Source organism: Mus caroli, unplaced genomic scaffold, assembly GCF_978045245.1.
Source record: "Mus caroli unplaced genomic scaffold, Mus_caroli_1 scaffold_17, whole genome shotgun sequence".
NCBI classification, from domain to species: Eukaryota; Metazoa; Chordata; class Mammalia; order Rodentia; family Muridae; genus Mus; species Mus caroli.
The window spans coordinates 42,108,932-42,136,668 of NW_028227272.1; the positions used below are offsets into that span (position 1 = coordinate 42,108,932).

At 39.9% G+C, this 27,737-nt stretch overlaps 1 protein-coding gene across 3 annotated transcripts; it reads right to left on the bottom strand.

Annotated features, from left to right (window-relative positions):
- Window positions 1–122: 122 nt before the first annotated feature.
- Slc35a5 (solute carrier family 35 member A5) lies at window positions 123–27,689 on the bottom strand. 3 transcript variants are annotated; one of them, XM_085832100.1, is made up of 7 exons: window positions 27,420–27,689; window positions 26,500–26,685; window positions 21,236–21,334; window positions 20,098–20,228; window positions 9,695–9,762; window positions 5,242–6,022; window positions 123–3,891 (listed from the first exon to the last, which is right to left on the bottom strand). In XM_085832100.1, exons 2-7 carry the CDS (start codon window positions 26,663–26,665, stop codon window positions 3,826–3,828), a joined length of 1,311 nt encoding a protein of 436 aa, XP_085688226.1. In that variant the 5' UTR covers window positions 26,666–26,685; window positions 27,420–27,689; the 3' UTR covers window positions 123–3,825. The 3 variants fall into 3 exon arrangements, with proteins under 3 accessions (XP_085688226.1, XP_085688227.1, XP_021040373.1); XM_021184714.3 differs by having other exon boundaries at window positions 124–3,891; window positions 20,098–20,231; XM_085832101.1 differs by lacking the exon at window positions 27,420–27,689 and having other exon boundaries at window positions 20,098–20,231; window positions 26,500–26,684.
- Between the last annotated feature and the right edge of the window lie 48 nt (window positions 27,690–27,737).

The window sequence follows — 27,737 nt, forward strand, 5'->3', positions numbered from 1 at the left end:
ATACTACAGTAACTATAGTTCATAACAACCCATTATTTGTTAAAAGGATAACCAATAAAGATTGGGTGTTCCAAACATAAAATGAGATAGGAACGCCAGTATGAGGTACAGCTTTGGCACACAGCTTCTGTGTGCTGCCTTAGGAAACACATTCCAGAAGACGCACTACAAAGACTCCAGTTTCTTATTAATCACAGATAATGCTTTAGACCCAGATGACCAGCATCAATTGTTCCAGTAAAATGAAGGTTTCACTTCAGTGGTTCTGGTCTCTTGTTAACCACAGCTAATTCTTCAGCTCCAGCTGAGCAGACATCACAGATTCTACAAATGGCCCGTCAAAAGTCTTTGTTTCCCTCTGAAACTTCACAAGCCAGGTTTCCCTCTCCACACTGCTTGCAACACTTATCTTCCAAGCTCCTACACAACAGTCCACTGAGCTCTCAACACTAGATGACTTTTCTAGGCCAAAGTTTCAGTCTTCCCACTATCCTCCCTAATACAATATGGTCAGGTCTGTCACAGCAATACTCCACAATCCTGGTACCAATTTCTGTCTTTGTTAAGGTTTTTAATTGCTGTGATCAAACACCTTGACCAAAAGCAATTTGGGGAGGAAAATATTTATTTGGGTTAAACTTCCATATCACTGATCATCATTGAAGGAAGTCAGGACAGGAACCCAAGCAAGACAAGAACCAAGAGCCATGAGCTGATGCAGAGGCTATGGTGTGTGTGTGTGTGTGTGTGTGTGTGTGTGTGTGTGTGGCTTCTGGATCTGCATGGCATGCTTAGCCTGCTTTCTTATAGAACCCAAGACCACTAGCCCAGGGATGGCACCGTGCACATGTCCCTCCCTACCAGTCATAATTCAGAAAATGGTCTACAGGTTTGCTTACGGCGCAATCTGATAGAGGCATTTAACTAACTGATGGTCCCTCCTCTTAAGATGACTATAGCTTGTGTCAAGTTGACATAAAGCTAGCCAGCAAAGTTTGTATTTTAATTTAAAATTTATTGGTCTTTATAGTAGTATATTCTATTCTGTAAATGTGTTTTGGCTTTCATATAAAACATGTAAGTGAGGCTTGGTATGGTGGCTCATAGCTGAAATATCAGCTTGGGAGACTGAGGCAGGCAGATTACTCTAAGGTCAGTATAGTCTACAAAGTGGACTCAAGGCTAATATACAGAACACAATGAAAATCTGTATTGAAAAAATAAGTTCACATATCACATTGTTTGGATGTACTTTAATAAGAGTAAAAATTCATGTTGAAATTGTATCAAATGTTTTCTTCATTAAAAGTGGAAATATATCACTCAATTTCAAGAACTCTGATCTAGGCTTTGAGAGAGAAAATCACCCTCTTACCACTATGCTCAGCCTTCTCTGCTTGGAATGCTATGAGCTCATAGATAAAATCATTGTAGGAAAAGGGACAGGGTACCAAGGAGGATCTGGGCACATCCAGCCAGCTGGCTTATGCAGAGAGAAAGGATTACAGCAACATTAGCAGTTACAAAGCCACAATATCTACCTCCCAAGCAACAGGGCTTCCACATGGGAATTCAGAGTGAAACAAGAAAATAACGTTATCTGTAAGCCAAGCAAATATGCTCTGACAGGGCCATTCGGTACACAGGGCTTGAAAACCTGGGGCAAGCAGCAGCTAGGGAAGGGATTGGGATCTAGGTCTAAGCCATTTTCCCTGTCACAACCAGTATCCACATTCTTGTTTCCTTGCCCAATGCTGAGAAATACAACCTGTTGGGATCTCTAGCCTATGTGTATGAATAAGAGTCACCCTGCTACCTCACTGCCATTTAGTTCCTGGAGTAGCAACCACGTCACAGCTATTGTGTCTATTCCTTTTTCTGTGGGACAACGTTTTAGGTCATATAATTTCCACTCCATTAGTACCTGGGAAATGGTTCTGGACCTCTTACCTTCACGTTGTCCTTCATAAAATAGTAATGCTTCTAAAATACCCAAGTGCATCTATCTGACATTTTATTTTCAGCTCAGCCCTTTCAGGGAGTGGCTAGTTAACACGATGGTGAACAATGAATGTTTTCCAATGAAGTAAGAATGCAAAAAATAACTGTAGACAAGAAAAATCAAAATACTCCACACCACTGATATAAATGATTGCTACAGGATAAGTATCCTGTAGGTGACACTTGCAATTTCTTTTGAAGCTCAGTAAGATAATTTTCATGCTCTCATTTCTAAAAGTGAGTGCTCTCTATCTTATTTTCCTTATCTTTAAAATGAATCACATTGGTTAATCCCATTTCATGTGACTCTGGTGAGAATTCCTACAATAAGGTAGAGAATTTCACCATTCTTTCTTTAGACACCAAGATTGAGTCAAAGACCAAGTTTTAAGTTGTTAGAATATTTGCCTTATTCCATTGTTTTAAAATTTAAAAGCATAAAAAATATTAAAAAAATTTTTAAAGCATTCCACACATCTCATATGACAGAGTACAGATTCAAAATAAGAGTTTAGTAATTATTTTAATTAAAAAGTTTTAGCAATTATTAACAGTTATATTATTCTGGGTAGACAGATGGATTATAATAATAGTAATATCTTATATATAAATACATGGAAACTTGAAGAAGGAATGTGCAAACTTCATGGTAGCTTATAATTCATATTTACAGTATAGGAATTTGTAAACACACAGGCTTGAAGCTTGTTTCTATTACCCTTCAGCTATAAGACCTGGAATAAATCACTCTATTTTCTTACATTATAATTATCTGCCACATGACTGCTGTACCAATGAAGAGTCACCTGGCTGCATGCAAACTTGTCTTGAGAAATACCATGCACTTATAAGTAGGAAGTGTGTTGAGAGGTGACTTTCTGGTTACTGGCCCTCTTGGAATAACACTACTCTATTTCATTAAAAGTCATTATTTTTTTTTTACAAAATAATTCTTATAAAGGCATCCTAAAGCCAGAGACTTGACTTTCACACTAGGATATTACACAAAGATAGGTAACAATTCTACAGTTCAATTAATAACTCAAAAATAAAACAACTGAATTCTCAGCACAGTAACTCAACATCAAAAGGTAATGATGTCAAGATTTTGTAAATGTACAAACCAAGGATAGAGCAAACAAACAAACAAACAAACAATTCTACAATGGCTTAGGTGAATTAAAATACAAGTGCTAACTATGATAACATGGCAACCAACTTTCATGTAAATAAAGCTTTAAAAAAAGATGATTTAAAAAAACAAAATTTTGAAATTTTATTTCTTAATAGCTTAAAAATATTTATCACAAAGGATGTTATTTAAAATCTATGGCACAGCCAGATACTTAGGTCTTTCAGCCAAAATTTTTAGGGTGTTATTGCTTTAATGAAAGCAAAATGACTATTGCTAAGGCCTCGAAATCTGAGGGACAAGCAGGATGATAGAACAATGACCTTGAGAGATGACCTTGGCAGGCAGATGATATGACTTGATGATTAATATGTGGCACGCTGTCTCCATTTGTGTAACTGTAGGGTCAAATTAACATGATTTCTGGACCCTGGAGGCTGAAGAAGCAATCTGCATAGTGTCCTGTTGACTCATCAGGTAGTCAGTTATGCAGAGTTCTATGTTTAGGTCTCAGAACTCTGTTACCCAGTGGCTGCTATAGATCTTGGATGGAGCTGTTTATTCAGTGGTTAGATAACATGTAAAGAATACTATGCTTTCAAACATCATCACTTTATCAGAAAAGACAATTGCCACAAATGCTGAAAATGTGCAAACACAGTTTGTGCGAGTTGTCCACCAACCAGGTACCATTATAAAGTGTCGTCATCTGAGTCATCACTCTTGAGTTTGGTAAGTCTTTCCAGCTCTTCTCCATCCTAAAAGGAAACATGAAATGAATAACTAGTTAGAGCTCGAGATCTTATTGGATACATGAATCAAAGGTTTATTCACTGAGTTATGAGTTTCAGTTTAACTGTGTATATAATCTGGTCAAAGTAAAGAGTTGAAATTGCTACAGTTAGAAGCACAGGAGATGATCAAAAGTAAAGATGGGACAGGAGAGACAGCGCAGGGGTGAAGAGCACTTCCTCTTGCAGAGGACCCGGGTTTGTTTCCCAGCACCCGTATGGTACTATCTGTGGCTAACAATCACCTGTAATTCCTGTCCCTGGGGGATCTGATGTTCTCTTCTTACATCTGAGGGCACAAGGCATACAATTTGTATACACACATGGAAGCAAAACACACGCACATACGCACACATGCACACACACACTAAAATAAACCTAGACAAAATCTTCTTTGTTTTATTATGAAAAAAGTGAAGTGTATTCAACTCAAACTGAGATCACCACCTGTAGGTCTTTCAGGGAAGTGATTCAAGGATGGTGAGTGATTTGAAGAACTCTTGGTACTAACATGCTTTTACTTCCTTAACGAGCAAGGCAGCAGTTATTATCAGGTCACTGGAAGGACAGAGGAGCCCTGAATGTACACACTCTTGCTGACTCAGGTTTGGGTCACATGATGTAGGGTTGTTGTTGTTGTTGTTTGTTTGTTTTTTGAATCTTAAAATCTGTTATCAAAATCTTAGAGATACAACATGTGGACTTTTGCCATGAGACCAGTAAATGACAGATTTTCCTACAGAGTAAAATGGGCTCCTCATGTGAAATAGTTCATCTTTGTGTGTTGACAAAAATTGTAAATTCAGAACAACTACATTTTTTAGATTATATTCTTATCCAAGAGAGCTCTTGCTAAAAACCACTTTCTTATGTGAAATAAACAGATAACTATGGAGAAGATTAAGGTAACAAGTTTTCTGTCACATGATTTATCAACATAAGAGACTAGCTTCTTTTTTCCAACCACTATGTAGTAGATAACCAAGGAACTGGGAGTCAGAGCACACAGCTCCATTATCAGTTCTTTTACTTACTGTCTATAAAGTATTTGGCTCACTCTCTAGCCATAAATCTAGGGGAGACAGGATAAGACAAGGAAGGAGTACCTTTGGGGCCTGCAAATACAACAATATAGTTAACACACAAAATCCTTGGGACACTATGGCTTACATAGTCCTTACCAGCATCGTAAGTCCAGGTCATGACTTCTGTCATAGGGATCTAAGACACTTTCTGACACACTGATGCTATTCTCTTTCTTGAATACATGTGCTTTGACTTTAAGAATTAGCACACAGTGCATTTGCACCGACTTACCCCACTGGAACGCTCCCAAAGACTGCCACTCAGATGTCGGATTCTTTCTTGCTTAGGTGCACACTCTAGATTTTGAGGCTTGCTAGCATTATAAATAAATATGGAGAGGAGGACTGATGGGGCTTCTAGGAAAAAATCCAGGGAGGGCCTGAAGTCAAAGACCAGGACGGACACTGTTGTGATGATGACAGTTGTCACCTGGGCCATCAAGACATGAAACATGTTATCTAAGAATTTCAAGATAAAAGCCACTGAAAGGCCCTGGAAGGCAGTCACGAAAATAAGGACTACTGAAAATGCATTGTGGCCATAAAAAAACCCACAGTTCTGAATCTGGTCACGGTTACTGCTCTGAAGGACCAGCGTCAGCCCATTAAAAACAATGCCAAAGAAATAAAGCTTGCTATTCTGTATGAAGATGCTCTCAGTGAGCTGTGTCCCCTCCTTCAGGATCTTCTCATTATAGATATTGGCCATTGAAGAAATAAAACATTGAACTATAATCAGAACGTGGCCCAAGCCCAAACGGATGTGACTAAAAACTCTGGCTGTGGTGTTCCACTGGACTTCACTGAAAGTCCACTCCTTTGATGTACAATTGTCTCTTAGGGAACAGTCTCTCCTGAAATGGAGGCAGGAATTAGATGGGGTGAAGAAGGCATCATGATGAAATCCATGTCCTGCCAATTCATGCTGGGACGTTTTGGTACTGGCTGTTAGGGCCACGATAGACAAGAACAGAATCAGGAGGGATGCCCACTGGATCCAGTTCAGATGCCGCCTATGCAAAAGGGAGAAAACAAGATTTTACCACATATGCTTTCATTCCTCTTTCCCCTGTTAAATGTTCTACTGAAAATTTGGGAACTTGAATACTTGGTTGAATAAACTATACACAGTTGCTAGTATTCCCTACAATCCAACTGCACTATAACTTGATGGGACTGTGTCTCACATCCAACCCTTCTATTCACTTTCAGAATGCTTTAGGGACATTTTTAATTTCTTCCTACAAATTACCTTGAATGTGCAGGTGTAACACAGCATCCTGTCTTTGACAGCTATCTTGGACCTCTAATACAGTGATTTTTATTGTGATAAACTGTAAATTCTAACAGAGGATCTTAGCTCAGTTTGCAAGAATCAAAAAAAGCAATATGGATAAGCTTTAGTAATCAATATAGATAAATTTTCTCAAAGAAGACTAGACTCATGACACATACATTGTTGAGGACGTTAGCTCCTGGTCTAGGGCCTAATAATAAACCACCATAAAACAGAATACTGGAGGATAAGGAAAGAAAAAAATTACACTTGTGTAGCATTTCTTATAAAACTCAACAAGGTTTTACTTATTGGCTTTACCTGACAATAAAGTTGTGAACTGTAGAGGATTTGTATTGTCATTTTAATTGGTCATTTACTCAGCTCAAAGGCATGCACTCAACAGGCAAATAAAGGTTTGCCCTCCCTCCTGAGGGATCTTACACTATAATCAGAAGAGAGCCATGAGCTAAGTGATGGCAGACTTGAGACATACAAGCCAGGGGTCTATACTGAGGACGGGTACTTGTAGAGGTAAGGCAGAAAACCAACTATGCAAAGGCCACAAAGAAGGTGCGCTGCACCTATCTCTCAGTTGGGGACAGTCTGTAAGGCCCCTGAGAAGATGGGGAAACCCAAGCAAAAGCAGAAGTGTCAAAGTGAGAACTGGAAGTGACAAGACTGTTACCACTAGAGGATTTACTGAGCGCCTAGGACACTGTAGGCAATTCTTGCTCTTAGGGAAAAAACTAAGTGAGAGGTAAATGCTTTCCTTGTTCATGTGTTTATGAAAGAATAAGAAAGAGATTTGTCATGGCTTTGTGTATCTTCTTCCTCCTAGAGAGCTACAGCTTTAAAGACTCATTCTAAACTCCTATGACATATGCAGAAAAATCAGACTGACTTCTATTCTACAACTCCATTCTCTGAAACTGCTAAATGCGCATGGTAGCTTAGGAAGCAGCATCTTTGTGTATCATGCCTTCTCAGGTATGATTTTCATATAACTAGATTTAGGTCCCAGTGACGGGGTTAATCATAGCCCTACGACACGGGGGTAAAACCACGGAGAGCCACAACATTGCTGAAGGTGCAGGTGGCATGCAGTAAAGCTGTAGAAAGTAATGACTGGAAAGAAAAACATGTAGATAGAGAATGGATATCTAATTAATGAAAATAATTATAATCAATTACTGTATACAGCAGATGAGGAACATTATAGCTTTAAGAAGTTTTTCATACTGGCAGCTATAGATTTTCTGCTAATATTGTGAAGAAAAGAATCTAAAGGAAAAGCCCTGAAATAAAGTCAAAAGTAGCCACTGCAAATAACTATTGATTCCAGCGAATGTCGTAGGGAAGATAAAAATGACTAAGAACTTGGATAAACATGGAGCATTTTCAGAAAAGGAATACGACGTTTCATAAACTACTCAGCTAAGGATCTGTGCATAGGCGATGACCTGACCCCACGTGGCCCAGTTCACTCTTCAGTTAGTAAACAGCAGAGCTCACTGAGCACAGCCCTCCATTGCCCTGTAGGACAGTAGCTGATGTTCAGAGTGTAGCTGGATGGCTGAGGGCTTCTGCTCTCATAAACTTAATTATGTTTTAGATGTGTTTTTACAAAATGATCTTGTAGTCTCTTACAGCTTACCACATAGATGATAAATTATGAAAAGACAAATTATTTTGTTTGAATTCTTTTACTATATTTTGTATGTGTGCATATGCAGGTATGTGCATGCACACAGGTACATGTGAAGGTCAGAGGACAACTTGCAGAAAAGGTTCTCCTTTCACCACGTGTGTCCTAAGGACTGAACTCAGTTCATCAGTCTTCACAGGAATCACTTTAATCCGCTGAGCCCTCTTGCCAACACTAAGATTTTAATTATCCGCCATGTGAGGAGCATGACTGAATCTCCTGCTCCTTTTGCCGTATCTTCCATGTGAATCACCCCTTTGCCCCTTGTTTTTATGTAACTTCCCTGCCAGTTACTCAGCACCTGCCTGCTCTCTGATAGACTACGAGGTATCACAATGTTTGCAGTGAAGTTACTCTTATTTTACTTAATAGTCCCAAAGTGTAAAGGAAGTTTGGTACTAACAGTTTAACTTTCCAGAGATGATAGAAGGTGTTTCCTCTAATCGAAATACTGAAAAATTTCAACTTAACAGGGAAAGGAAAAAATATGTTAAGATCTCTTGAGGAAAAAAAAAATCTGTTCATGAAGAAGTTGAGATGACTCTTTCGTGGAATGGCGCCATACTATTTGCTGCCTTCTATGCAAGCTTTATACAGGCTAGCTCATAGTGCTGGAAGGTGCTACACATGCTCAGCAGAGAAAGGTCATCACCTACCTTACCCAGCTGGGACCCCTGAGAAATACAGTAACTATCAGCTAAGCAATACATCCATGCTGATACAATAGTGGCATAAATGTCACAGAAGTAGCCAACCTCATCTGAATGAATTTAAGGCCCACTCCAAAAGTTGAAACCTGTGGGTGCTGTTTACAGGAACTGGTACCTGTGGCTAGTCAGGTCATCGGCCCTAGAGGAGTACTATTTCCATTATTCTGTTAAATAGACATACTACTAAACTAACTCCTAATGACTTATCATTACAGTTGTAGATTAATGTATATCTTAACCTTCATCACAGAAGTGTTGCTTTGTATTAGATGGTAATTAACATCAAGACCCATAAGTGGTCAAGGTTCAGAGAATAAGAGATTGTCTGTGACTCCTTCCTCCCAAGGCTTGGGGCTAACTGGGGAAGAGGTGGCAAAAAGAGTGTGAGAGCCAGCAGTGGTGAATAATGTGGACACAGCTGGGCAGATGTGTGTATGACTCATGGCAACGGTGACAGCATACACAAGACCTATGCAAGCTCAAGGGAGAAAGGAAGGCCCAGCATGGAGCAGGCATGTGGGCACATAGTCACATCCCTCCATAAGGAATTGACAGCAGCTAGAACAGGGAGAGTTAGTGTTCTTCAAGGGTGAAGCCCCTGGTAGACTGGATGTGGCTAGTAATCTTAGCATTTGGGAGGTTGAAGCAGGTGGACTCTGAGTTCCAGGCTATTCTGAGTTACAAAGATCTGGCACAAGACCTTAAAACACATCTTTAAAAAAAAAACACTAAAAATTAAATTACTAACAAATAGTAATCAAATGTCTTACTTTTGAAAAGTTCAAGATATTTCATATACCTGATGGCAGAGGATTTAAACAGCACTAGAGTTGCTTTCCTCACTGGATAAGCAAGGTATCTAATATTAAAGGCTAGTTAGATACAAAACCATGGCCTATGGAGTCTGAAGGCTCAGCATTCTGCGTAATTCTCTCAGGCCGGACTGGCCCACTTTAAAGGATGGCATGTGCTTCCATTCTGAATTACTTACTTCAGCACTATCCTGAATAGAAGAGCTGTTGTTATAATGCTAAAATTCGAGAAGATAACCGCCATGGCCTAGAAAGAGAGAGAAGATAGAATTACAATCCCAGTGAAGCACTGACCTCAGGACCTCCTGCCTTGCTGCTCACCTGACACAAAAGCTTTTGAGTCACAAAGCAGAGGGGTTATTAGGGCAGCTGTTTCACTGGGGGGATTAGATTCCATTTTTTTCTTTTGCTTGTTAAATTTATGCAGATATGATCAAATTATTGTTAGGATTTGACAATATGTGTTTAAGTTTGGTGAAGGCTTGTGTATAAATGACCTGAATGTATATAGATCAAGACATACACAATCTAAAGGTGAAGCATACTTCTTTATTTTTATTTTAACAGCTGTCAAAATACTTTAGAGACTTCTTAAAAATTATTATTTTTGTGTGTAGTCCTGGGAATCAAGTAAGAGCCATTCAAACTTTAGCACTGAGCTCTGACCATCTCCCCTTAGAGCTTTAGTGTTGGCTGATGGGCAAAGAGAAGGGAACGTGCTAGGTCTATCTGTAGGTAAGAAAATGCAGGTACATCTTTAAGCACTTTTGTTATTTTAGAAACTGAATCAGTTTTCCAGTTGAAATGACACGACTTAAAACATAATTCATGTTAGATCGTCTTTTGGGTTGATTTGAATTACTCTAAACATTTAGAACTGTATTACCTAGATTTTATAGTAGTTTGTTTTTGTGAATATAGTTATATTTCTGTTTAAAGTGGACACAACACACATACATATATTTGTATTACTCAGAAGATATGAAATTCTACCATTATTAATTATAACTGGATCTGGCAATACTAATATTTTTTAACAAAATTCAAAAGGTATGTTTCACTTTTCCTTACTTCTTTAGGGAGCATATACAGAGAAGCCAGGTGTGCTGGTATCTAGCTGTAGTTTTACCACCCAGAAGGCTAATGCATGAGGATCTTTAGCTCTTGTGTAGTCTGAGACACAGTAAAACTCTGCACCAAGAAGTCAAATAAACAAACAACAGGAACTACCAAGTCTTATATTATAGAACCACTAATAAAAGCAAACACAGCTACAATAGTTAGAAACAAAAAGTGAAATTGAATAAAATTGTAATTCTAAGAATCTAATGTTTTTCTATTGAATTTCTTAGTAAGAATTAGTCAATCATATATGTATTTACTCATCATAAAAAGTAGTGGTTTACTATACATACATAATGTATAATTATTGAATCAGGGTAATCAATGTTTCTGGCTTCCCAATCATTTATTATTTGTCCGTGTGGGAGACTGTGAGTGGATTTTCTCAGTGCAGTTCACTATAACACAACTGTCTGTGAGCTTCAGGTGGAGAGAAGAGGAAGAGATGATGAGGAAAGAGGCTGGTTAGTAAGAGGAGGGAAGTAGTGATGCTGAGCGATCACACAGGAGCGGTGCAAATGCACACAACTAAGTCAGTCTGGCTGCTTCCTGTGTTAACACCAGAGAGTGCATCTAACTATAGTCCACGTCCTCAAACTTCTATGCACTTTTATTTAATTCCTTAGGTAGAATTAGACAAGAAATACATACAATAAATCATGCAATCTGTTTCATAATATTTGTGGTTATAGCTGTTCGGGAACAGCCAAGCAATAAATACGGAAGAAGAATAAGGAAGCTGTAATTTTGCTTAATACTGGGCTCGTAGGAATGGGTATAAATGTACAGGTAATCTGTTGGTTTCCAATAAAATATAAATAATATTTACTATTGAATATGAATAATCACATTGCTGTGATAGAAATTATCAAATCTGAAAAGGTATAAACAAGAATTTAGAAGTAGGTATGTTACATGAGCTGAACTGTTACTATCATTACAAATCTGAAAAGAGAAAATAAAATAGACATCCGAGTGGATGGAGGGAGGGAACTCTATAGGTAAGAGGGTAGGGAGAGGAACAGGAGGGATCAAGTGTAGGAAGGATGACAAGAGAGAGAACTGGAATCAGTGGGGTTGGGGCTATCTCTGGGACAAGCTAGAAATCTAGGACAATGGAAACTCTCAGGAATCTATGAGGGTGACACTAGCTAAGACTCCTAGCAATAGGGAATATGGAACATGAAATGGTCACCTCCTATAACCAGGCAAGACTTCCAATGGAGAGATAAGGATACCAACCCAAACACAAAACCTTCAAACCACAATTTTTCCCTGCCTATAAGAGGTGCAGGGAATAAAGAGAGGGCAGAAAGTGAAGGAGTGGCCAAGCAATGACTGGCCCAACTTGAGTCCCATGCCATGAGAGAGAGCCCATTCCCGACACTATTAATAATAGTATTAATAATACTCTACTATACTTGTAGACAGGAGGCTAGCATAACAGTCATCTAAGTGGCTTTACCCAGAAGCTGATGAAAACAGATGCAGAGAGACTCAAAGCCAAATACTAGGCAGAGCACAGGGAATCTTGTGAAAGAGGGAGGAACGACTGAAAGAGCCAGAGAGGTCAAGAACATCACAAGAAATTCTACAGAAACAACTAACCTGGGCCCATAGGGGCTCACAAAGCCTGAACCGCCAAATAGACAGCATGCATAGGATGGACTTAGTCCTACACATATGTAACAGATGTACAGCTTGGTCCTCACGTAGAACCCCTGGTAGCAAGAGGAGGGGCTGAGTCCCTTCCCCTAACTAGATGGCCTTATCCAGCCTCAATAGGAGATGCACTTACTTAGTCTTGCTGCAACTTGGTATGCCAAGGTGGGGTGATATCAATGGGAGGTCTCCCCATCTCTGAGGAGAAGAGAGGAGGGCCTAAGGGGGAAGGGAGAGGAGAGGGAGGAACTGGCAGCAGAGGAGAGAGGGGAAGCTCTGATTGGGATGTAAAGTAAATAAATTAATGGAAAACAAAGCAACAAACAAAAGACAAAACATCCCCTATATCATAGAGCAGACAGGAACACAGGTGTTCAGTTGGCCTAAGCACCTGCCTTTGAGATGGTTTAGCATGTTTTCTTCTATTTTGCAGACAGAAGAATTGAAACAGAGGGCAGGCAAGGCCCTCCCAGTTATACAGATTTCCACGTGTGAAAAAACACCAAGCACTTGATTCCTACTATGTTCTATAGTATGTTCTCCCTCCTTTTCACTTGTTTCTAAAGCAGATCAGGGCTTCACATAAAGGAATGCTACTTATAATTAAAGTGATTAATTTTATTATGTTTTTAAAATATAACATAAGCAATAAAAATGCCCACTTTAAAATATATTGGAGAAAGGGAGCAATGGAACCCAAACTGACTACAGGTAAAAGTAGAAAACACATTTTCGAGAAATCCGGCCTCAGTAGGGCCACAAGCCTCTCCGGTCAGAAAAGCGCCGGGGTAGCTAGGGCGCAGGGTCAGCTGACACTCGCCAGCTACCCACAACACCCGCCTCAGGATCTTAAGACTTCTGGTGAGTGGAACAGAGCTTCTGCTCCAATCCAATTGCGCGCGGGACCTGAGACTGCATTAGTTAGGGAAGCAGAAAACCAGCCTGAGTAGGACCACAGGCCTCTTCTGGCCGGACCAGCACCGGGGTATCTAGAGCGGAGGGTCGGCTGACACCCGCCAGCTACCCACAACCCCCGCCACAGGATTTTGAGACTGCTGGTGAGTGGAACACAGCTTCTGCTCCAATCTTTAAACAGTGACAACGACAACAACTAACCCCAGAGATTACCAGATGGCGAAAGGTAAACATAATAATCTTACTAACAGAAACCAAGACCACTCACCATCATCAGAACCCAGCACTCCCACTTCGCCCAGTCCAGGGCACCCCAACACACCGGAAAAGCTAGACACGGATCTAAAAGCATATCTCATGATGATGGTAGAGGACTTCAAGAAGGACTTTAATAACACACTTAAAGAAATACAAAGGAACACTGGTAAACAGGTAGAAGACAGTAAAGAGGAAGCACAAAAATCCCTTGAAGGATTGCAGGAGAACACTGCTAAAGAGTTACAAATCCTTAAAGAAAAACAGGATAACATAATCAAACGGGTAGAAGTCCTTACAGAAAAACAGGAAAACACATCCAAACAGATGATGGAATTGAACAAAACCATACTAGACCTAAAAAGGGAAGTAGACACAATAAAGAAAACCCAAAAACAGGCAACACTGGAGATAGAAACCCTAGGAAAGAAATCTGGAACCATAGATACAATCATCAGCAACAGAATACAAGAGATGGAAGAGAGCTCAGGTGCAGAAGATTCCATAGAGAACATCGGCACAACAATCAAGGAAAATGTAAATTGCAAAAAGATCCTAACTCAAAACATCCAAGAAATACAGGACACAATGAGAAGACCAAACCTACGGATAATAGGAGTGGATGAGAATGAAGATTTTCAACTCAAAGGACCAGCAAACATCTTCAACAAAATTATAGAAGAAAACTTCCCAAATCTAAAGAAAGAGATGCCCATGAACATACAAGAAGCCTACAGAACTCCAAATAGACTGGACCAGAAAAGAAATACCTCCCGACACATAATAATCAGAACAACAAATGCTCTAAATAAAGACAGAATACTAAAAGCAGTAAGAGAAAAAGGCCAAGTAACATATAAAGGCAAGCCTATCAGAATTACACCAGATTTCTCACCAGAGACTATGAAAGCCAGAAGATCCTGGACGGATGTTATACAGACACTAAAAGAACACAAACTCCAGCCCAGGCTACTATACCCAGCCAAACTCTCAATTAACATAGATGGAGAAACCAAAGTATTCCACGACAAAACCAAATTCACACATTATCTCTCCACGAATCCAGCCCTTCAAAGGATAATAACAGAAAAAAACCAATACAAGGACAGGAACCACGCCCTAGAAACAACAAGAAGGTAATCCCTCAACAAACCTAAAAGAAGACAGCCACAAGAACAGAATGCCAACTTTAACAACAAAAATAACAGGAAACAACAATTACTTTTCCTTAATATCTCTTAATATCAATGGACTCAACTCCCCGATAAAAAGACATAGACTAACAAACTGGCTACACAAACAAGACCCAACATTTTGCTGCTTACAGGAAACTCATCTCAGAGAAAAAGATAGACACTACCTCAGAATGAAAGGCTGGAAAACAATTTTCCAAGCAAATGGTAGGAAGAAACAAGCTGGAGTAGCCATTCTAATATCTGATAAGATTGACTTCCAACCCAAAGTCATCAAAAAAGACAGGGAGGGGCACTTCATACTCATCAAAGGTAAAATCCTCCAAGAGGAACTATCAATCCTGAATATCTATGCTCCAAATACAAGGGCAGCCACATTCATTAAAGAAACTTTAGTAAATCTCAAAGCACACATTGCACCTCATACAATAATAGTGGGAGACTTCAACACACCACTTTCACCAATGGACAGATCATGGAAACAGAAACTAAACAGGGACACAGTGAAACTAACAGAAGTTATGAATCAAATGGATCTGGCAGATATCTACAGAACATTCTATCCTAAAACAAAAGGATATACCTTCTTCTCAGCACCTCATGGTACCTTCTCCAAAAATGACCACATAATTGGTCACAAAACAGGCCTCAACAGATACAAAAATATTGAAATTGTCCCCTGCATCCTATCAGATCACCATGGACTAAGGCTGATCTTCAATAACAAAATAAATAATAGAAAGCCAACATTCATGTGGAAACTGAACAACACTCTTCTCAATGATACCTTGGTCAAGGAAGGAATAAAGAAAGAAATTAAGGACTTTTTAGAGTTCAATGAAAATGAAGCCACAACATACCCAAACTTATGGGACGCAATGAAAGCATTTCTAAGAGGAAAACTCATAGCTCTGAGTGCCTCCAAAAAGAAACTAGAGAGAGCACACATTAGCAGCTTGACAACACACCTAAAAGCACTAGAACAAAAGGAAGCAAATTCACCCAAGAGGAGTAGACGGCAGGAAATAATCAAACTCAGGGGCGAAATCAACCAAGTGGAAACAAGAAGAACTATTCAAAGAATCAACTAATCAAGGAGCTGGTTCTTTGAGAAAATCAACAAGATAGATAAACCCTTAGCCAGACTCACTAGAGGGCACAGGGAAAGCATCCTAATTAACAAAATCAGAAATGAAAAAGGAGACATAACAACAGATCCTGAAGACATCCAAAACACCATCAGATCCTTCTACCAAAGGCTATACTCAACAAAACTGGAGAACCTGGATGAAATGGAGAAGTTCCTAGACAGATACCAGGTACCAAAGTTGAATCAAGATCAGGTTAATCATCTAAACAGCCCTATATCCCCCAAAGAAATAGAAGCAGTCATTAATAGTCTCCCAACCAAAAAAAGCCCAGGACCAGATGGGTTTAGTGCAGAGTTCTATCAGGCCTTCAAAGAAGATCTAATCCCAATTCTTCACAAACTATTCCACAAAATAGAAACAGAAGGTACTCTACCCAACTCATTCTATGAAGCTACAATTACTCTGATACCTAAACCATAAAAAGACCCAACAAAGATAGAAAACTTCAGACGAATATCCCTTATGAATATTGATGCAAAAATCCTCAATAAAGTTCTTGGATTCTAACCGAATCCAAGAACACATCAAAACAATCATCCATCCTGACCAAGTAGGTTTCATCCCAGGGATGCAGGGTGGTTCAATATACGGAAATCCATCAACGTAATCCAGTATATAAACAAACTCAAAGACAAAAACCACATGGTCATCTCATTAGATGCGGAAAAAGCATTTGACAAGATCCAACACCCATTCATGATAAAAGTCTTGAAAGATCAGGAATTCAAGGCCCATACCTAAACATGATAAAAGCAATCTACAGCAAACCAGTAGCCAACATCAAAGTAAATGGTGAGAAACTTGAAGCAATCCCTCTAAAATCAGGGACTAGACAAGGCTGACCACTTTCTCCATACCTATTCAACATTGTACTTGAAGTCCTAGCCAGAGCAATTCGACAACAAAAGGAGATCAAAGGGATACAAATTGGAAAAGATGAAGTCAAAATATCACTTTTTGCAGATGATATGATAGTATATATAAGTCACCCTAAAAATTCCACCAGAGAACTCCTAAACCTGATAAACAGCTTCGGTGAAGTAGCTGGATATAAAATTAACTCAAACAAATCAATGGCCTTTCTCTACACAAAGAATAAACAGGCTGAGAAATAAATTAGGGAAACAACACCCTTCTCAATAGTCACAAATAATATAAAATATCTTGGCGTGACTCTAACTAAGGAAGTGAAAGATCTGTATAATAAAAACTTCAAGTCTCTGAAGAAAGAAATTATAGAAGATCTCAGAAGATGGAAAGATCTCCCATGCTCCTGGATTGGCAGGATCAACATTGTAAAAATGGCTATCTTGCCAAAAGCAATCTACAGATTCAATGCAATCCCCATCAAAATTCCAACTCAATTCTTCAACGAATTAGAAAGTGCAATCTGCAAATTCATCTGGAATAACAAAAAACCTAGGATAGCAAAAACTCTTCTCAAGGATAAAAGAACCTCTGGTGGAATCACCATGCGGGACCTAAAGCTCTACTACAGAGCAATTGTGATAAAAACTGCATGGTACTGGTATAGTGACAGACAAATAGACCAATGGAATAGAATTGAAGACCCAGAAATGAACCCACACACCTATGGTCACTTGATCTTCGACAAGGGAGCTAAAAACATCCAGTGGAAGAAAGACAGCATTTTCAACAAATAGTGCTGGCACAACTGGTTGTTAACATGTAGAAGAATGCGAATTGATCCATTCCTATCTCCTTGTACTAAGGTCAAGTCTAAGTGGATCAAGGAACTACACATAAAACCAGAGACACTGAAACTTATAGAGGAGAAAGTGGGGAAAAGCCTTGAAGATATGGGCACAGGGGAAAAATTCTTGAATAGAACAGTAATGGCTTGTGCTGTAAGATCGAGAATTGACAAGTGGGACCTAATCAAACTGCAAAGCTTCTGCAAGGCTAAAGACACCATCAATAAGACAAAAAAACCACCAACAGATTGGGAAAGGATCTTCACCTATCCTAAATCAGATAAGGGACTAATATCCAATATATATAAAGAACTCAAGAAGGTGGACTCCAGAAAGTCAAATAACCCCATTAAAAAATGGGGCTCAGAACTGAACAAAGGATTCTCACCTGAGGAATACCGAATGGCAGAGAAACACCTGAAAAAATGTTCAACATCCTTAATCATCAGGGAAATGCAAATCAAAACAAACCTGAGATTCCACCTCACACCAGTCAGAATGGCTAAGATCAAAAATTCAGGTGACAGCAGATGCTGGCGAGGATGTGGAGAAAGAGGAACACTCCTCCATTGTTGGTGGGATTGCAAGCTTGTACAACCACTCTGGAAATCAGTCTGGCGGTTCCTCAGAAAATTGGACATAGTACTACCGGAGGATCCAGCAATACCTCTCCTGGGCATATATCCAGAAGATGTCCCAACCGGTAAGAAGGACACATGCTCCACTATGTTCATAGCAGCCCTATTTATAATAGCCAGAAGCTGGAAAGAACCCAGATGTCCCTCAACAGAGGAATGGATACAGAAATTATGGTACATTTACACAATGGAGTACTACTCAGCTATTAAAAAGAATGAATTTATGAAATTCCTAGCCAAATGGATGGACCTGGAGGGCATCATCTTGAGTGAAGTAACACAATCACAAAAGAACTCACACAATATGTATTCACTGATAAGTGGATATTAGCCCAAAACTTAGGATACCCAAGATATAAGATACAATTTGCTAAACGCATGAAACTCAAGAAGAATGAAGACCAAAGTGTGGACACTGTGCCCCTTCTTAGAATTGGGAACAAAACACCCAGGGAAGGAGTTACAGAGACAAAGTTCGTAGCTGTGATGAAAGGATGGACCATTTAGAGTCTGCCGTATCCAGGGATCCATCCCATAAGCAGCTTCTAAACGCTGACACCATTGCATACACTAGCAAGATTTTGCTGAAAGGACCCAAATATAGCTGTCTCTTGTGAGACGATGCCGGGGCCTAGCAAACACAGAAGTGGATGTTCACAGTCAGCTATTGGATGTATCACAGGGCTCCCAATGGAGAAGCTAGAGAAAGTACCCAAGGAGCTAAAGGGATCTGCAACCCTATTGTTGGAACAACATGATGTACTAACCAGAACCCCAGAGCTCTTGTCTCTAGCTGCATATGTATCGAAAGATGGCCTAGTCGGCCATCATTGGAAAGAGAGGCCCATTGGACTTGCAAACTTTATATGCCCCAATATAGGGGAATGCCAGGGCCAAAAGAATGGGAATGGGTGGGTAGGGAAGTGGGGGGCACTATGGGGGACTTTTGGGATAGCATTGGAAATGTAACTGAGGAAAATATGTAATAAAAATATTTAAAAAAAAAAAAAAAAAAAAGAAAACACATTTTCCTTTTTCTTTTCTTTTTAATTTGAGTGAGAATCTCAACATAGCCCTGGCTGTCCTGGGCCTCACTACAAAGAGCAGGCTGGTCTCAAAGTTCTCAGAGATCTGCCTACCCCTGACTTCAAAGCACTAGCTAGGATTAAAGGTGTGAGTCACCACCCAGGCAGAAGACTTTTAGTTGGGATTATCAATGCCTTTCCAAATGAATACAAAAGATGCATCAGAAGTGAGTATTCCTAGTGTTATCAGCTGAATTGATATAGTTCCACACTCTTAAGGAATCTGAAGATAAGATTAATATAAAGGGGCCAGCAAGATGGGAAAAGGTGCTTAGAGCCAGCCGATGACCTGAGTTTGATTGATCTTGGGATCCATATAGTGGAAGGAGAGAACAGACACCCGCAAGCTCTTCTCTGGCCTTCACATTCCTGCCATGGCCCATGAATACACATATACATACACAAACACACACATAAATATAACAAAAAGTAACAGGAAAAGTCATATAGAAACTATGGATCTAAATACTTAAATAGTAACTGGATAAACCACAGTATAACAGGTAAGGACAGGTCCATTAGCGGTATTATTTTCTGAATTAATACTGGAAGTCTGAGTGGAGGTCTTGAGTGGTCATAAGAGAGCTCAAACTAAAGGGAGACTTATCATTTACACAAATCAGGATGGTTTCTGAGTCCTCTTGCCCGAGAGCAATTCCCCACCCCACTAAAAAGCCAGCACAGAAATCATTAACACCCTGAGATCTGCCATAGACAGGCAAGTCAGTATTGAGGTGGCCCTAGAAAAGTGTCAGGAAGGCCAGTGGAAATGAGAAAAAGCAAGATCAGTTTGGGGATTCACTTCTTTACGCCTGCTCAGGCATTTCCTGTTGCACTGCTACTTACAGGCTGGAGATAGGACAGGACATAGAAGACAATCAAGTTGTCCAGGAAGTACAGAAAGGCAGGAATGGACCACTTCATGAAACTTGAGAATTCCTTCCAGGAAGTACATCTCAAATGTCTACTTTGATGATCTTCTGAAGAAAGAAATATATGCATCATACAAAGCAATCATACAACGAAAAAACAATCTCCAATGAGAATGCTTATGTTTCCATTGAAAGTACACTAAGCTTGAATACTAATATAATTCTATTAACTGGGCTTTATTAAATTGCCTCTGTAAGTGACTTCAGGTTTACAGAAGTAAAAGATAACATGGCATTTATTAGTATCTCTTTTTCCCCACCTGTGTGTCATGAACAATTGTTGGCCAGACCCTTAGCAGATACAGAACCATAATCTTAGTAACTAAGCGACTCCAGATAGACTTGTGTGTTTTACTTCTCTGAACGTACAACCAAGAGCTCAACAAAGTAAGGAGACAAGAACAATGAATCCTTTGTGTTTTTATTCTCCCCTCAAGGGGTGATTAAAGAAGACAGCTAGTAAGTGAAATTTTCTATGCATGGACTATGAGATGGTTAAGTTTACTAATCCTGGTTTTAGCTCTTATTCCTGCTCCAGACTTCCAGAGACTTCTGGAGACATGCTGTGAAAGAAATAAAATGGAAAGAAAGGGGAAAAAAAAGGTAAATTAAACCCTTTAAGCAATGCACACACTTCATGAAATTATGAAATGCACTCAACTGACTAGAAACTCATCATAGACTGAAACTCTGTGGTGTGAATGTGCAAGCACTTGAGTGCTCCAAAAGCTCTGTTTAGTTCACATGAGATGAAAGAGTAATATGAACGTGCCAAAGTCCGTAACTGGGGAACTGAGATGGAAAATTAAGAAAAACCCACTGAGGAAGTCCAACCCAGAAACAAGTGATGAGGAGCAGGACACTGAGAAATACAATGGAAAACCTCCTAGCTCCCTTCCTTTCAATACAAGTCTCCTATCATTTTCTTTGATCCTGTTTCCCTACGTATAAGATATACTCATGTTTGGACTAGACTAAACACTATACAAGCTGCACCAGTTCTACTGTTTCCTGATAGTGTGACTTAGGAAATAGACAATATTAGCAATTACCTTTCTTTATAACACAGAGTGACACAAGTGTACAGAGAATCAGCTTCATCAGCTCTGAGCACACGTTCACAGTGGTAGGGAGATAGTCATACTTGTTCTCTGAAATGTAACAGGAAAATTTAAAACCATCAAGTTTGTTCTGCATGTTTTTACATGTAATTAGTATATTTTAAATTTAAAAATCAAACTTAACACTTGTTACATTAAATGTCTTTTAGCTGGCACAGTTTTTCTCAACATTTGGATAAATATGTTGGGAGGTTAGAATCAAGAGCAAAGAAAGTTCCATGGGAAGGAGGCAGAGACTGACTTCTAAAGAGATAATTAACATTCAGCAGCTGACTCATCAACAGTTATTTTTTTTTCAAAGATTCATTTATTATACATTAAGTACACTGTAACTGACTTCAGACACACCAGAAGAGGGCGTCAGATCTCATTACGGGTGGTTGTGAGCCGCCATGTGGTTGCTGGGATTTGAACTCTGGACCTTCAGAAGAACAGTCAGTGCTCTTCCCCGCTAAGCCATCATCTCACCAGCCCATCAATAGTTATGAATTTACCAGCTGAATTAGTATTTAGCCTGACTTATTTGCCTTAAAAAAAAAAATCAAGGTATACTTTGCCAATGGCATGTCTTTAATTCAGAATTCTCCAACCTGGTTCATATCATACTATATACACTGCTTGGCTCCCCAGCCCCTGCCATAAATGGTAAACTAGGATAGAAAAAATATATATATTTGGCAAAGAACTTTGCTATTTTTAAGGCTGAGAGGCAGTAACTCTGGATCACTACACCCACTGATGAATTATAAAGCATATTCTAGATAATAGGACAACTGAAGTAAGCATGAGGTTTGGTTAGCATGCTTTGGTCTTAGTTATAACTTGTTTTTTTTTTTCTAAATACTTAACAACTAGCTTTATAATAGTGACAAGAACAAATAGAATCTTTATTAAGGACTATTTTTAGAAATGTATTTCTCCTTCTTTGCAAACATTTGGTTGTTTCTCTTGTAGTAAAACTTGGCAAACATGGCAGGTGGTTGGCCAATTTAACCTTCTCTCTCCAATTTTCTCCCTCTTTGCTGCAGAATCCCTTGAATATTCAACATATGCCAAATTGACTGTCTGTTTCTAGGTACAATCTATCAACCTCTACAACAGCATTTGACAAACTATATTATAACTATTTACTATGTTATGCAACTCTTAGAAAGTAAACGTCCTATGACAAATAGACCAGGCTTTGGACATGTTCATATAACAGACATTTAATAAACGTCCAGCTGAATTTAAGTATTTGCTTGCTCGACTATATGCATCATCCGAAGACTAGTTCAAATACCTACTCCCTTTACTCATTTTAAAGATAAACTTCGATCACACTGTTACCCTTGAAAGGCATTTTTCATAATCTTTATCATGAGATGCAAACAAATGAACTAAAATGAGACACAAGGCAGCTCAGGTTACAATAGTGAACACTGCGTCAATGTTCTTTAAGTCATTTTTGCTTTCTATTAGTTCTTTCTGGTATTCTTCTTACAGATAATCCCAGACTGTGTGACTGTGTGTATGGCCTCAGTCCACGTATCTCTTATACATTCTTAGAAGTGCCTTTCCTCTATTTCCAGAGAAAGGAACCACGGCCTTACTATCTGCCATTCTCCTGTCAGAATCTGTCCTTCTCAGGACTAGTTTCAATACCTACCTACTTTGACTCCAGCACACTCCTTTATTCCTCTATTCATCTGACTTTTAGCATCAATTCTTAAAATTTGATAAATGAAATGTAAGACACCAGGCCCTAACAGTCTACCAGTCAACACCCATTTTATTTCTTTGTACTCAAATTACTCATTTTCTTCTTCAAGACAGGGTTTCTTTGTGTACCTTGGCTGTCCCAGAACTAGCTCTGTGGGCTAGGCTGGCCTCAACCTCAGAGATCCTTCTACTTTGCCTTCCAAATGCTGGGATCAAAGGTGTGCAGCATCATTGTCTAGCTCAAATTACTCATTTTCTGATAAATATCTTCCAGCTACAAATGCCACTGGGCTTGTTTTAATCGGTATCTTTTCATCATATGGCACTTTTGTCTTATCTCTTTTGGTTAACCGGTTAATCTTCACTGTCATCTTTATTGGATATGGAGTCATTGGTGACATGCCTCTAGGTGCATTTGTGGGCATGTTTCCAGAGAGCTTCCAGGATGTTTCCTGAAGGTAGTGAGGCAAACTCCCCTAAGTCCTTGGGTCCTGGATAATCAGAAGGGGAAGGGAGAGAGTTAGCTCTCTGGTAGGACTTACCTCTCTGATTCCTGTGGATGCTATGACCAGCTACTGCCTCACACTGCTACCTTCACGTTTCCCTGCCAACGATGCACTTTGTCCTCTCACACTGGAAACCAAAACAAACCCTCCCTTCCTTAACTGACGTTTCCTAGCTCTTTTACATTCCAAGCAACAAAGTAACTAAAACATGTAATTTTTTTTGGGGGGGGGGTCCCCACCTCTCTTCCCTTTTCCAACACTCTTTCTCTTTCAGGGTACTTGCAAGCTCTATGTGTACCACTTGAACTTCTGCCTCCTGTCTTCACCTCCCAAAGGCTGGGATTAAAAACCTTTCAAATGCATTCAACCCTGGCTCCCAGCTCTAATGGATTCTTAATGTTTAGCACATTGGCCTGGCACTTACTGTAACTCTTATTGCTCTGTCTTCTCATCTGCACAAGCTGCTACTCCCAAAATCTAAATACCAGTTCAAGAATAACTGAGATCTACATTCTACAACATTTAGTTTAAAGCTCACCAAATACACCTACAAGTAACTAGCTCCCTTTTACTCCTTTGCTAGGTGTTTTCTTTATGTGCATTTGTGCCAGTCACTGTGACACATTGTAGTAAACAGGGCATACCTAATGGCCTCATGGAAGGTAAATACCCTACCTTACCACTGTAAGTTTTTTTCAAGCTTGACTCAACTTACTTTTCCCACTAACAGTCCCTACTAAAAACACTATCAAAGTACTTGCAACTTGAACCAAAAAGATTCCAAATATCCAGTAGTTCAACCAATTGCATATCTTTGTGTGTTTTGAATATTTCTTGACTCTATCGCCTAAATTCTGATAGCAGAGTTGGTTAGTCTTCATCACCTGTGGCTTGACTTTCAATAATCTCCTATCTAACTAGCCTTCTTCCATTCTTCTAGTCTACTCTACTGAGAAGCAGCTATAATCCTTCAAATGTTTATTTGCCCAGACCCTAGGCAGAACATCACAGATGGGTATATGAAGCCCTTGGCAATGTGTTCCTTCTCTCTCCAGCCAAATGCCCCTTTGTGACCCAACAACACTTTTAAATGTTTTGCTCAATAATTCTCTCTCTCTCTCTCTCCGTTTGTTGGATTTTTTTCAAGACAGGGTTTCTCTGTGTGTAGCCTTGGCTGTCCTGAAACTTGGGTGGCCTTGAATTCAGAGATCTGCCTGCCTCTGCCTCCCAAGTGCTGGGATTAAAGGTGTGAGCCACTATCACCTAATAACTCTTAACTACATGTTTTCCCCCAACTGTTTGTTCTTTTGCCTCTGTTCCTTTTTATAAGTTGCTGTCTTTGATTCCAATGCCCCACATCCCTGTTCTTCTGGGAAATCAACTGGCATCTAGTTAGAAGTGGCCCTGCTTCCTATGTACTGCCCACCATCCTCTCCCAGATGCACGCAGTACTTTTTCAGACTGTCTCTGCAGCTTGGACATAGTCTTTTTTATTGCATTTCTTATAATAGACTTCTATAACATATTTACATGTTTATGTCTTCTAATAAACCAAATTCTTAAGGATATCGTCTGTATGCACTTTGAACTCTATGACTATGATGGTTAATATTACCAAGGACTAGGCCTCTGGTCATGCCTGTGAGGAATTATCTCAACTAGATTAGCCTCTGAGCATGCCTGTAAGGGACTATATAAATTAGCTTGAGGGAGGAAGAGCCACCTTACCTTTGGGGAAACAGCATTTCCTGGGCTAGTATCTTAGACTAAATAAGAAAGTGAAAATGAGCTGGGTGTGACTTTTTAAAAAAATTTGAAAATATTTTTCCTGTAATATGTCAATGGATGGAAGAATTCTAGCTAGGTGGCAGAAGACGACAGTGGATGAAGTGTATTTAGGAGATCTGGGGGTACATTCCAACTTTCTGGGATTACAGCTATAGTCAGTTTTGAGTTACCATGTGGATGCTGGGAACTGAACCTACAGAAGCAAGAAAAACAGTCAGTGTTCTTTGCTTCTGGGCTATCTCTTCCGCCCCAAGCATACTCTCTCTCTCTTCTCGCTTGATGCCTGTGGGTGCCATGTGAATAACTGCTACGAGCTTCCGCTACCATGACCTCTTTGCTTGGTGAACCCTATGCTCAGATAGTGAGCACAAAGAAATCCTTTCCTTAACCTGCTTTGGGCAAGTATTTTGTCAGAACAATGGGGAAAGAAACTAATATACTATTAAAACAGAGCCTAGGGCATGATATTAACTGAAGTCAAGACTTACATTCACAAGTAGGAGCCCAACTAGGTCCCTAAAAGTCATGATGTCATGATCGTATTGTTGTCAATCGTTAAGAAGTAACCAATGCAGCCGGGCGTGGTGGCGCACGCCTTTGATCCCAGCACTCTGGAGGCAGAGGCAGGTGGATTTCTGAGTTCGAGGCCAGCCTGGTCTACAAAGTAAGTTCCAGGACAGCCAGGGCTATCAGAGAAACCCTGTCTCGAAAAAAAAAAAAAAAAAAAAAAAAAAAAAAAAGTAACCAATGCATTTTGTGGAATAAAAAATTTGCATAAACCCTTAAATTAAAAAAATAGGTTTTTTGAGTATATACATACCAAACTTTTAATTATTATTGTCCCATTGAGAAAATACTTATACTGACTCACACAAATGCCAAGAAACTAAACAAATATATTGTATTTCCAAATAAGCTATAATTGTATGTTTTACTAGAAATCCAGAAACACTTGGTGGGCATCTGGGTATAATCAGAGGTTATGATACAGTGTGCTTTACTTTGCACTTAAATGATCCAAATTTCATCCAGAGTTAAAAAATGTTGCCAAGGAACACACAAGATTAAAGTTTAAAATTTAAATACACTTTATCATGGACACAAAGCATAGTACTTTAAAAGGTATCATGTATAATTTATTCATAAGAACACCAGGCAAATGATTAAAAGCACCCCATACACATTTCCATTTTAACTCACCTTCATTGGCAGAGTATTTTACCAGTAAGATTCGACTTGAACTTAGAGTAATGAATATAATGCCTAGCAGGAATGTGTACAGCGTTGGTGGGCCTAACCCAGGGCGCCTGGAGCATTTTCTTTCCATTCCACGGGTTTTTAATTGCCTTAAGAAGATCACTTTCATGAGCAGCCCCGTCGGCAGACCTAAGGATTAAACACAATGCAAATACTGAAGACTGTGAAAAATAGAAAAGGAAACCTGTAGACGTCTGGCCACAACTACAGCAGACCGAAGACAGCCGAGGAGAACAGAGAGGACTTAAAGGAAACAAACCATATTGCCAACATCTGATAGGAGAGGCAACTCTCAAGACAGAGTGGGGATGGCCAGATTGGAAATAAGTTAGGAAATGTGTAACTGACAGTTTGGGACTGCAGAAAAGCAGTTTATTCGTATTAACTTTGGTCCATAAGGAATGAATTTTGGAATGGCCTTTCCTTTCAGAGCAGAAAAAGAGCTCACTGGGAACGATTCTTTTACAGAAACGACCTCAGTGCAAATAGTTGAATCACAGCTAATGACTCTTAAGTGAACCAGGATGGGACCAGAGGGCTCATCTTGGGTCAGTGAGCCTAACTGATCGGTCTTTCACGACAGATGGTCACGAAACTCCAGGCAGGGTAAATACTTGCCCAACGCGCACAGGTAGGATGGGAACATAGAGCCGTCAAGGGCCGCAGACACAGGCCCAAATCAGAGAGCAGGTGGGCACAAGCCAATGGACAGAAGGCCAATGGGTCAGCACTCCTCCACCTCCGCCAGGTTTCCCTCGCTGTCAGGGAAACCCTCCCACACATGCGCAATTGGAATCGCGGGCGGCTCCCAAGCCCCTTAACACGCTCGAGCCACAACACTCAGCCCGCGAGGGCGCGGTTACCTCAGTCGCTCAGGGAAGGTTCTAGTGCAAGAACGGACATCATAGAGCCGAGATAGTGACTGCCTAGGTCCGTAGTAGCAGCAGTAGGTTTTGAAGACCCATTGGTGGGGAAACTATGAGCCGGGAGCAAAGGCGACAAAAACAAACAAACAAACAAAAAAGCCAATAAAAATCAACCCTTCTCCCGCTGCCTTCCAGGGCTGGAATACAAAGCTAAGAGCCGCCCGCTAAGGAAGAGCAGCCTGAGCGTCCATTGCGCAGGCGCGCTCATTCCAGCGCTTCCGGGGGGCGGGCCGGAGCGAGGAGAGGCCGGCCGGT

Bases quoted from the DNA above. Each gene is read 5' to 3' on its own strand.
- Slc35a5 (XM_085832101.1), bottom strand. From the start codon at position 26,665: ATGAAAGTGATCTTCTTAAGGCAATTAAAAACCCGTGGAATGGAAAGA. The intron at 9,763-20,097 runs GTAAGTAGCAGT...CTCTCTTTCTAG, and splicing joins TCCTGTCCTATCTCCAGCCT to GCCATGGCGGTTATCTTCTC. The intron at 6,023-9,694 runs GTAAGTAATTCA...CCTTTTGCATAG, and splicing joins CTATTCAGGATAGTGCTGAA to GCGGCATCTGAACTGGATCC.